At 36.0% G+C, this 12,491-nt stretch overlaps 1 protein-coding gene across 1 annotated transcript in view; it reads left to right on the top strand.

Annotated features, from left to right (window-relative positions):
* LOC127426664 (testican-2-like) overlaps positions 1–12,491 on the top strand; it is a 51,145-nt gene that overhangs the window by 32,129 nt on the left and 6,525 nt on the right. Inside the window, exons 3-7 of the mRNA XM_051673618.1 lie at positions 3,716–3,830; positions 5,936–6,041; positions 9,774–9,918; positions 11,362–11,484; positions 11,622–11,840. Of these exons, the coding sequence (XP_051529578.1) occupies positions 3,716–3,830; positions 5,936–6,041; positions 9,774–9,918; positions 11,362–11,484; positions 11,622–11,840 (708 nt within the window). The remainder of the gene's footprint in view (positions 1–3,715; positions 3,831–5,935; positions 6,042–9,773; positions 9,919–11,361; positions 11,485–11,621; positions 11,841–12,491) is intronic.

A 12,491-nucleotide genomic window follows, 5' to 3' on the forward strand; every position in this document is an offset into this window, starting at 1 on the left:
TCTAAATTCCTTTTGTGATAATCAACATTATGCCACAAATGCTGTCGACTGGGTTCAACACAAGTTTAACTCAAAATATTCCTTTAGTTTATCTGCTTGAAATAGCTCTTTTTTTTTTTTTTTTTTTTTTTTTTTGTGCAATCCTTATCCAGTAATCGCAAAGAACTGGGAAAAGTCATGGGGATTCATTCGTCAAAAGTTGTGAGATCCCTGTATTTACTATTGTACTGAATGACTCCATATTCATGTATCATGGTGTTTACAAGATACTGCAGATAATACCATGGAATTACCATGATGTCATGTCTAAAAACACGGTAATACTATGGTAATATTTGGTAGAGCAGAACAGAAAGAAAACAAGTGCACAATTCATCCTGTCAGATTGACTTTTGTGTGTATAGCATTGTAATTGCTTTGATCACAGTTGCCATGTCCTGTATTATTCCTGCCTTCTGCTGTGCCATTCTTTATATTTGTGTAAGTGAAGCTTCGTCTGGGGAATAGTTTCTCCCATCTCTCTGTTAGAGAGCTGTGTCTGATTTACCTTTGTGTCTCAGACTCGTTCCTGTTGACAGCAGCAAACGTCTCTGTTTTTGCTTTACAATATGTGTTGCTGGCATGGAGTCATTTGTTTGTGCTCTTGTTTATCAGTTTACAGACATTGCAAGCAGATGGTATATTCTCCGGTGGAACGCTGCTTCTTGGGCTGAGGATTTTTTCTCTTTGCGCTAGTCTTGAATTATTCATAATCGGTGCTGTGAGATAAAAGAGATTTAAGATTTCTGTTTTCCATAAAGCTGCTTGATGTGATTGTAAAATCTGGTGTTAGTGCAATACACATATGCTCATAACTTTTATTAGGAAACAACGGGCAGGTATTGCTGTCTGAAAAGTACATTGTAAAAAATTTAAGTAAATTTAACAGAAAAATAATGTCAAAATGCTACAGTAAATAAATGTTAATTGGTAAACAAGTTGTCACATCCCTTCATGTTCACAGACTCTTAGTTTGACACTTTCATGGACTATTATGTTGTAGTTTGTCCCCACACTACAATTCCCAGCAGACACCGGCATCATTGTACACGTTCACTGTGTAAAGCGCTTTGAGCGCTATATAAATCATCACATTCACCTGCTTCCTATCAGTGTTCCCTTGTGTTGTCATTTCCCATGTCTGTATATATTCCCTCATGTTTCATCAATCATTGTCTAGTCTCGTCTATATTAGCATGTACTTTTGTGTCATTGTTATTTATCCTTGTACCTATCATCTTCCTAGTTATATATATATATTCGGTGATTCTTCTTTAAACTCTGCATTTGGGTTCAAATGTTCATGCATGACACAAGTATGGTAAAAAATTATATTTATACAATATAGTACATGAAATTTTACAATAAATTATTGTAAACCTAAAAAATTAGGTACAATGTATGACTTGCCTTAAAGTTAATGATGAAAATGTATATTTTATTTAACAAGACAATATTGTAAAAAAATGTTTTTTAGCAGTAAAAAGTATGACATACCTTAATGGTAAAAAATATATTTTTTAACAAGATAATGCATGTTATTTTACAATAAAATATTGTAAAAGAAAAAAAACAAAAAAAATAATCTGTTCTTTTAGAAATAAAATGTATGACTTTATAGTTAAAGGTGAAAATGTATATTTTATTTAACAAGACAATAAATGTTATTTTACAGTAAAATATTGTAAAAAAAATTTGTTTTTTTTTTAGAAGTAAAAAGTATGAAATACCTGATAGTTAATGGTAAGAAATATTTTTTTTAACAAGATAATGCATGTTATTTTACAGTAAAATATTGTAAAAAAAAAAAGAAAAAAAAGTCTGTTTTTTAGAAGTAAAATGTATTACTTAGTTTATGGTGAAAATGTATATTGTATTTAGCACAACAATAAATGTTATTTTACAGTAAAATATTGTAAAAAATGTTTTTTTTCCCGTTTTTTTTAAGAAGTAAAAAGTATGAAATACCTGATAGTTAATGGTAAAAATATACACAGTGCAAAATATACAAGACAATGCATGTTATTTTACAGTAAAATATTGTAAAAGAAAAAAAACAAAAAAAAAAGTCTGTTTTTTTTAGAAGTAAAATGTATGACTTTATAGTTAAAGGTGAAAATTTATATTTTATTTGACAAAAAATACATATAATTTACAGTAAAATATTGTAAAAATAATCTGTTCTTTTAGAAATAAAATGTATGACTTTATAGTTAAAGGTGAAAATGTATATTTTATTTAACAAGACAATAAATGTTATTTTACAATAAAATATTGTAAAAAAAAAAAAAAAAAAAAGTCTGTTTTTTAGAAGTAAAATGTATTACTTAGTTTATGGTGAAAATGTATATTGTATTTAGCACAACAATAAAAGTTTTTTTACAGTAAAATATTGTAAAAAATGTTGTTGTTTTTTTCTTTTCTTTTTTTAAGAAGTATGAAATACCTGATAGTTAATGGTAAAAATATGTTTTTTAACAAGACAATGCATGTTATTTTACAGTAAAATATTGTAAAAGAAAAAAAACAAAAAAAAGAGTCTTTTTTTAGAAGTAAAATGTATGACTTTATAGTTAAAGGTGAAAATTTATATTTTATTTGACAAAAAATACATATAATTTACAGTAAAATATTGTAAAAATAATCTGTTCTTTTAGAAATAAAATGTATGACTTAATAGTTAAAGGTGAAAATGTATATTTTATTTAACAAGACAATAAATGTTATTTTACAGTAAAATATTGTAAAAAAAATGTGTTTTTTAGAATTAAAAAGTATGAAATACCTGATAGTTAATGGTAAGAAATATTTTTTAACAAGATAATGCATGTTATTTTACAGTAAAATATTGTAAAAAAAAAAAAAAGTCTGTTTTTTTTTAGAAGTAAAATGCATTACTTTTCTTAGTTTATGGTGAAAATGTATATTTTATTTAGCACGACAATAAATGTTATTTTACAATAAAATATTGTAAAAAAATTTTTTTTTTTAATTTCTTTTTTTTTTTTAAGAAGTATGAAATACCTGATAGTTAATGGTAAAAATATATTTTTTAACAAGACAATGCATGTTATTTTACAGTAAAATATTGTAAATAGGAATAAAAAATATGACTTGCCTTATATTTAACAGTGAACATTTATACAGTATGATAATATTAACAAGACAATACATGTACTTTTAGGGTAAACTATTATTAAAACTACAGTGAAAAACAATAATTGGGCATTGCCCTGTCCCTGTATCATGTCTGATTATATTTTAATAAAATAGTTATGTTTCTTCTTATTTTTGATGTCAGATATGTACATTGGGGTGTTTTATGTTACATTTTATGTCATTTTAGTTTGTTTATTGCATTGCATTTGTCACCCTGATGGTGTTTCTGAACATATTTATTTGTCATTGCTTCTGGAAGAGCCACTCTTCATCATGTGGCCTTTTGTTTAACCACCTGTGTTACTAAGATGGTTAATAGTATATTTAAAGGTGCAAAGCAGATTTTTTGTTGTTCCAGTAGGTTGTTATATTAACATTATATGACTTAATTAAATATACGGTAATGAACCGTAAAATATACAGGCACTAAAATAGTTCTAATATCATTTTTGTCAATAGAGAAAAACATTCAAACCAAGTTGAAGTGAAAAACTCATTTTCAGCTTTTGATTTACAGGTGTGGATACCACTAAAGATCCATGTCAGAAGGTGAAATGCAGTCGCCATAAGGTGTGTGTTGCTCAGGGTTACCAGAGAGCCATGTGCATCAACCGCAAGAAACTGGAACACAGGTGAGTCTCAGAGGTGAAATTTTGTGTGAACTCTCACCATTAATTTGGACCGCAGAGCTCGAGTTTAATCGGCAAAACTAATGGGTCAGAACATTATTACCTGCCAGTCTATATCTGCTGAGACAGTCATTTGTCTCTTAAGTGTGTGCGTGTGTGTGTGCGTGTGTGTGTGCGTGTGTGTGTGCGTGTGTGTGTGCGTGTGTGTGTGTGTGTGTGTGTGTGTGTGTGTGAGAGAGAGAGAGAGAGAGACATGACCTATGGTGGAGACAGACAGTTTGATCACAGCTTTGGGCAACAACATGCAAGTAGAAAAATATACAGCTGAGAAAAACATTACGGCCTATTTGCTGATCTGTGGGTTGCTAAATGAAGAAAACTGTGTTTAAAAACCTTTATTTTATAAAAAACCTGCAGTTGTTGTGATGTGGGCTACTGTGTGTTCGTAACAGAATACTAACGTATTATTTTTACAGTGTACACTGTAAACTGCTTCCTAATTAGAAAAATATTAAGTAAAACTGTAGGCATTATGAAACAATACATTTATCAAACAGTAGTATCATTTGGAAAGTAAAATGCACGCACAACTCACCACGCGCCCCACCGAGAGCGAGAACCACTTGACTACCCTCCCTAGCAACTGGGCCGATTTGGTTGCTTAGGAGACCTGGCTAGAGTCACTCAGCACGCCCTGGATTCGAACACGCGACTCCAGGGGTGGTAGTCGGCATCAATACTCGCTGAGCTACCCAGGCCTCCCCAAAACCCCCTTTTTAAATTCAGTTCTATAGTGGTATAATGGATAATGCCATCCAGACTGCTAGAGGGAGCTGCTTGCTCACACAGCGCTGACTGAAGCACTGAATGCAGACTATATTTAAACACTGCCTTTTAATGGTTTAGTTGTGGCGCAAGGCTGGTTTCACAGTGTTTTGGATGGTTTCCCGCCGCTTTCACAATTGTCACGTTCGTTTATGTTCATTTTTTCCACATTAGCGTGAGAAAGAGAAGGAATAAAAATGTCGTATTACATGTTCTTTGGAGGGCCAACCCTTCTACATATTGTGGCTACTATTATTTCTGGATTGTGCATTTAAATTCACAGAGTTTTACAAAGTGTGTTACTAATTTATTATAAATAAACCATCAGTTTTTAATATCGGCTTATAACCGATATGCCGATGGTTTTATTTTGGCCAATAATTGGCTGATAAATATCAGCGGCGGATACATCGGTGCATCCCTACTTTTAACTGTAAGGTGGGACTTCCGTTCCTACAACTGCCATAGGATTCAGCATTATGGGGTGGCACTTTGCGCTACATTCTCTCTTATTTAAATGCATCTGAATGCTGTGGCAGGGTGAGCAAGAGACAGACACAGTGGGTGTGGCGTCAAGCCTCGGAGAGGCATTTATTGGAAACAATAATAAATGTAAAATGTCCAAAAGTGGTAATGAAGTGTCCAAGGGGGAATAGTGTTCATAATAAAGGGGGAATCTGGCATCCTCGTGGTGAATGGGGCTCCGTGAAAGGGGTGGGGTAGTGTCCATAGGATAGCCAAGGCACGGGCTGGGTCAGTCAGCCGCTCACGCTCCCCTCCAATATCCACGCCGCGTGGGGCGGCGGCGTCACTGGTGGCCTGTCTTCCCAGGCCCGCGGCAAGCGTGAGGGGAAGGCGGCCCGGCATCTAGCCCGTCGGCAGCAACGTGAGCAGTTCACCCCCGGCGACTCGTTACAACGTCCAGGGGTCCGAAGAATGGGTCCGGCAGCGTGTCCACTCGTCCGATCCCTCCCAGCTCTGGTCCTGGGCGTGCGAGGATGCCAGTGTGTGCACACATGGAGATTTTAAGCCGGCTCCCCGCGAGCACCAGAAGCCCTCCCGAGTGGTATCATATCCTGGTCCATTGCATTGTCCAAAAACAATTTGCATGCTCAAAGCCTAGTGTGACCGTCTCTTTACGATTTCTCTGATTCATAAGTATACCGGTGACCCATCTCATCCTATACTTTCCCGCACCATCCGTCTGTCTGTAATGAACACTGGCGTCCGCGCTGACACAGGCCCATTGGAAGATTGATGTGATGTTGTTGTGTTTGTTGTAGGATCAGACAGTCTGAATTGAAGCCTCATTCTAACAGCTGTAAACCCTGTTCAGTGACGTCCTCAACTCCTGTGTGTGGATCAGATGGTCATAACTATGCATCACAGGTGCACACACACACACACACACACACACACACACACACACAGAAATACAACAAGGGTTTTTCCTGGGTAAAAAATGGTCTTCGGTGGTGACTGATGTATACGGTTATCCTCATGCTTGAAGTTGGTTTATTAAATAATTGCATTTAATTAATATTCAACACAGTTACTTAATTGCATTTCATGCTTACATTTAAATTAGTTATATGTATCTAGAACCTTTGGAATTCAATGCAGACATTTTTACTTTAAGTTGCGATTATTAAATAATCATCTGATCGCGGTTATTTCGATTTAACCATGGTTATTTGAGATAACCACGCTTATTGTGCACTTCAAATTCCAATGCCAAACTCCTGCCAAAATATAAACAAACAAATATAAACTTTGGTAGTGGATGCAAAGTACTCCGGCTTCACTTTAAATAATCGAGTAATTGCAAATGTTCCTGATCATAGCGTGTTCTGTTCATACACGGTGTTTTTTTTTTATTTGGATTATCTCCCTTTTTATCCCAATTTGGAATGCCTAATTCCCAATGCGCTCTAAGTCCTCGTGGTGGCGTAGTGACTCTCCTCAATCCGGGTGGTGGAGGACGAATCTCAGTTGCCTCCGCATCTGAGACCGTCAATCCGCACATCTTATCACGTGACTTGTTGAGCGCGTTACCGTGGAGACATAGTGTGTGTGGAGGCTTCACGCTATTCTCCGCGGCATCCACGCACAACTCACCACGCACCCCACCGAGATCAAGAACCACATTATAGCGACCACGAGGAGGTTACCCCATGTGACTCTACCCTCCCTAGCAACCGGGCCAATTTGGTTGCTTAGGAGACCTGACTGGAGTCACTCAGCACACCCTGGATTCGAACTCACGACTCCAGGTGTGGCAGTCAGCGTCAATACTCGCTGAGCTACCCAGAGTCACTATGCCACCACGAGAACTTATAGCGCATTGGGCATGCCAAAATGGGGAGAAAAAAGTAATCCAAAAAAGTAATCCTAAAGCAATCAGATTACCTAAAAAATGTAATCCAAGAGATTACATTATTGGCTGCAGTTTTAGTCATGTAATTTGTAATCAGTACCAACTACACCATTACTTCTCTTAAAAATGTAATCATATTACTGGTTTAACTAATTTTCCTGCAAACATTTTCACATGAAAGTTTTAGTCATTTATTTCCTCCTCGTTCATCGTGCACAAGTCATGCACTCAGCACTTCACGTTTCTCCAATGACTCAATGGGCGCACGACGTTCAGCTTTCACAAACAGACACACATATGAACATAATTCATGTTTTACATGTATTCTACATAATATGATTTTAGAAATATGTGTAACCCAAGTGATCTATGTAAAGGTAATCAAGTTAATTGAAAGTCAATAACTTTAAATGATGAAGATAATTGACAAAAATGGCCTCATAGTCTCATACAAGCTTGCTGACATGGCAGGGCTCTTGCATCCCTTAAGAACGTACATACACACATCATATCACGTCATCACCTCAACTTTACACACACACACACACACACACACACACACACACATTGCGTCACTGCTGCAGTCCGAACATCAAGGCGCGAGCTGGAACCAGATCAAATATTTATAAGGGTGACCGCAGGAAACAAGGATTGCTCATTCAGATAGGAGAGAGAGAGAGATAGCGTGAGGTGTAATTTTCTCTCTCTTACACACAAGGTCAAAATTACAAACTCTGCATGAATCAGTACAGTGACTGGGAGAGTCGGTCGTCACTTAAAGCCGCCCGAATCATTCATCACCCGCCTGCTGTGTGTAAGCGTGAGCCACACACACACACACACACACACACACACACACACACACACAGACACAGACTGATTTCAATGGTTCGGGGTTTTGGCAGCTAACACAAAGGTTTCAGGTTCAATCTGAAGTGTCGATAGATATTGTGATTTACAGAATTCCATGAGCATAGATATAGATTAAATTACCGTGATGTCACAGCACAGTCAACTGCGCGTCAGGGTTGTTTGAACATATAATGTTCGTTTATGTTAATCAAGTTATCATAATGGGATATCTATGGTGTACAGTGTATGTTGTTTTTGAACTGTCGATAAAACCGGTTTTATCTTGTTTCAATATCATGGTATACACGTCCTTACACGTTCAACACACTTCTAAAGCCTGAAAAATGTGGCATATAAAAATTAAAACTGCCAAAAGACGTGCGGTATTCGTCTTTACTGCTTGAATGTTTGGTCCACATACAGTACGTAATGGACATTTGACATGTTCAATATGCAATATAAATGCAATGTATAAATGTGTAAATGCAAAGACCAATTTTAGACGTAGTACATTATTTTTATTTGCAAATCTATTTACAAACAGCCAGTATGCCCTGCAGTGGTGGAGACATGGTCCGGTTTGATGCGATGGATCTTACATGGTGGTCTTGTTCATATAAGTTCATCGTTGGATCATATTTGGCCTCATTTGTGTAACCGCGGATGTGCTTGGGAACTTAAAAACAACCGTTTGCAATCAGAGTTTTTGCGATGCCTTCGTGAAAAGTTAAAATATACCAACAATAGCAGCTGCGGGGCGAATGGGTCTTAATAGAGCAGACAAGGGCTGTCAATCGATTACAGTTTTAAATCAAATGAATTGCATGGTATGCCGATTAATTAATCACAATTAATTGCATTTATAAATATTTGCTGAGAAAGGCCCTAAAATGACAATAATAATTAATATTAATTAATAAATCAATATATAATATTATTATATAATTATAAATATAATAATAATAATTATATATATATATATATATATATATAATAATTGTTATTATTATTCTTATTATTCTTATTATTATTATATAATCAGATAATTAAAATGCAATGCATTATTTTGGCAGATGAGTAAAGCATTGATAAGACAATACAAAAAGTGGCTTTTGAAGGCAATATATTGTTTATTTCCATATTATTGAACATAAGCCAATCATTGGCCTTCAGTCCACAGCAGTCCATTTAGCAACTGAATTCGTCAATCTGTCCAAGATAGATTTATAAGAAGTTTTCTAGAAGCTTTTTCATAAGAGCGTTGTGTCATAAACAGTGTTTTTATGTTGCTTTTTCAAGTTAAACATAGTTTAAAACTTAATTAAAAATGATGCAAAATTAATTAGAAAACGTTGCCTATACAGCTGACGTTTCGCTTACTGCCCCCTGCTGAAAACAGGTGGTACTTCAAGCTTGCATTGCTTCGATGGTACAAATATTCCTTTTTACGTCCGGGGACACAGTTAATTGCATTAATTTTTTGAACGCACTCTTTTTTTATATAATTAATCGCACTGAATGAACGTGTTAAATTGACAGCCCTACAGCAACCACAATTGCGTATATAATCAATATCGTAATTTATGTCAAATCATGAGTTTGTCCTGATCCACTGATCTTGATGGTAAATCTAAAGAAGCCCAAATCTCCATTGATCTATTAGAAACGGGTGCTTTAACCCTGAAAACAGCACATTTTGGACATGTTCAGCTCCGTTTGAATGCAGTTCTTTTCTAGGGTGCCAAAAGAACCCCTAAGTGCCACCGCCGAACGTTTGTATGTAAAAAGTAACTTCATCTATAGTATTATAGTATATAATATATAGTATTATTCCATGCAAAGTAAAACATAACCGCTTAAGAATGCCTCTTAACATTTGTTTCTGTCTGTAGTGTAAAATGGAGCAGCAGGCATGTTTGTCGGGTAAGGACGTGTCTGCGTTGTGTTCTGGTTTATGTCCTTGTGTCAGTGCTGGAGTTCCTAAACCAGAACCCAAAATCAAGACTGATCCAGAGACCACATCTGAACCCAAACCAGGTGAGTGCCTCAACACATCTGAAAACAAATCACCAGGAGCTTCATACAGCTCATATAATTATATGACATTGTCTTCACAGATCACCTCTGTTCATATTTGACGTCACATGCCTTCCAGTCATCTTTTTAGAATAATAGAGTGCTGCAACAACTAATCAATAATGAAACGGTCAACAATGAACGTCATTATCGATTAGTCGGATATGTGTGCCATGCACAGAGAAGCTCTGTCAGTAACGTCACTTTATAGAAGTGAAAAATGCATTTGCATGATACAAAAATGGCTGAAGCGAGTTAAAGGACAAGTAAAGCACTGAAGCGCTTTATATTACGCTCTTCAAAGAAGATTGTAAGCATACAGTTTAATGTGGGCCATGTGTCGTTCACAGGGTGCTTGTGCTGTTTAATGTGATTGAGAGTCGTTTCTCTCCAATGCATAGCTTGGTTTCACTGTTATTTTCTATATTTTATAAAAAATAAAATTTGTATGTCTGCATGTCCTTACCGCGAGGGAATCTCCGTTAAACATCATCGAGCGAGCGTGCATGGATCCGCTTCAATTAAACCGTTCGCAGCAGAGAAACGGGAGTGCAATCGTTTTGATTAAACTGTGCCATTTGATATACATTTGTTGTTAGACATAAATGTGTCCATAAGCCTACATATAATGCAAGAAATTATATCTTATAAGAACAGTAACTGTACAGACCCTATTTATGGAATAAATACATTACAGTAACATTATATGTTCAGAGGGAATGCATACATTATCAAAATAAAGCAAATAAAATGTGGCATTTTTCTGATTAATTGAAGTAAAAATTAAGATTAATCGATTATCAAAATAATTGTTTGTTGCATCTGTTGCACACATTTGCATTTCTGTACAAATGTAGGTCTGTGTAGTAAACGTGCAGTATTATGTTTGTGTCAAAGCAAGTTTAATGTTCATTTTTTTATGAGTTGAAATTGAAATTTTAATGCTTTTAAGTGGGTTTATTGCTCCTCTGAATTATTAATACGTTCCTGCTTGGAGATTGAATGTTAAAGGGATAGTTCACCCAGAAATGATAAAAATATGTTGTTCCAACAAACCTGTATAACTTCCCATCTTCCGTGGAACACAAAAGGAGATGTTTAGCAATGTTTATGCAGTTCTTTTCCATACAATAAAAGCAAACAGTGACTAGGGGCTGTCATGCTCCAAAATGGACCATAAAAACACCATAAAAATAGTCAATACGACTCAACGACGATTCAGATCCTCTTTTTGTGTTTCACAGAAGAAAGAAAGTACCATGGGTTTGGAATGCCATGAGGATTTTTCCCGAACTATTCCACAACATATAGTGTGCATTCGGATAAAATCTTTTCATCAGAAGGATTCTTACATACATTGCCTTCCTTATAAAACATGTATGAGCTGTGATTCTCTCTCTGTAGTCTCTGTAGAGATGTGTACTGGTCAGGATTTGGCGGATCTGGGTGACAGGCTCAGAGACTGGATTCAGCTTCTCCATGGCAACGCTAAGCAGAACAACTCTGGACGACAGAGCACAACATCAGGTCAACACGCACAAACACATGTTCACAGTCATAGATTTTAACATCTGTATGTTGGCTCAATTGATTGGACTTCCATACGGTAAGAAACTGAATTGAAATGGCAAAATAGTAGTATTCCGTTCTCTCCTCGTCCGCAGTGTTTGACACGGGTCTCGTGGCGGGCTGTAAGGACTCTATCGGCTGGATGTTCTCCAAGCTGGACACCAGTAATGACATGTTCCTGGATCGGTCTGAGCTCGCCGCCATAAACCTGGAGAAATATGAAATGTGCATCAGACCTTTCTTCAACTCCTGTGACTCCTACAGAGACGGCAAAGTTTCCACGGCAGAATGGTGTCTGTGTTTCTGGAGAGAGAGTGAGTCTGTCCTTATTCACTCAATTCAAATGAGAAGCATTTTCCAAGCGTTTTTTGGCGTAGTGGGCTAAAGCACATAACTGGTAATCAGAAGGTTGCTGGTTCAATCCCCACAGCCACCACCATTGTGTCCTTGAGCAAGGCACTTAACTCTAGGGGGGATTGTCCCTGTAATAAGGGCACTGTAAGTCACTTTGGATAAAAGCGTATGCCAAATGCATAAATGTAAACGTAAACATTGCAAAATCAATGCATTTGTGTTTTCAAATGAAAATGGATTAGCGTGTATGTGGACTTAGTTTATTATATTCTAATTTATCATTTAAGGAATAAAATGATTAAATACGTGAAAATCTTGAATTATTTATCCATTATGTATTACTAGTGCTGTCGCAAAATTCATTTAACGCCACTAATTTTTTTAACGCCGTTAACGCGTAATATGACCCTTTGAATTAACCGTAGTTCACGAGAAGCGAGTCAGTTCGCACAAACGCCGCTAATTTCACATGCATTAGATGTTGTATGGATGACTGAAAAATTAATCTGGATGAAACATACTATTTTGTCCACTCATGTTTATAAAAATATTGCGATTAATCGCGATTAATCACGATTAAAATGGTTTTTTTACATTTATTATTTATTTAT

This window comes from Myxocyprinus asiaticus, chromosome 36 (genome assembly GCF_019703515.2).
Source record: "Myxocyprinus asiaticus isolate MX2 ecotype Aquarium Trade chromosome 36, UBuf_Myxa_2, whole genome shotgun sequence".
NCBI lineage: Eukaryota > Metazoa > Chordata > Actinopteri > Cypriniformes > Catostomidae > Myxocyprinus > Myxocyprinus asiaticus.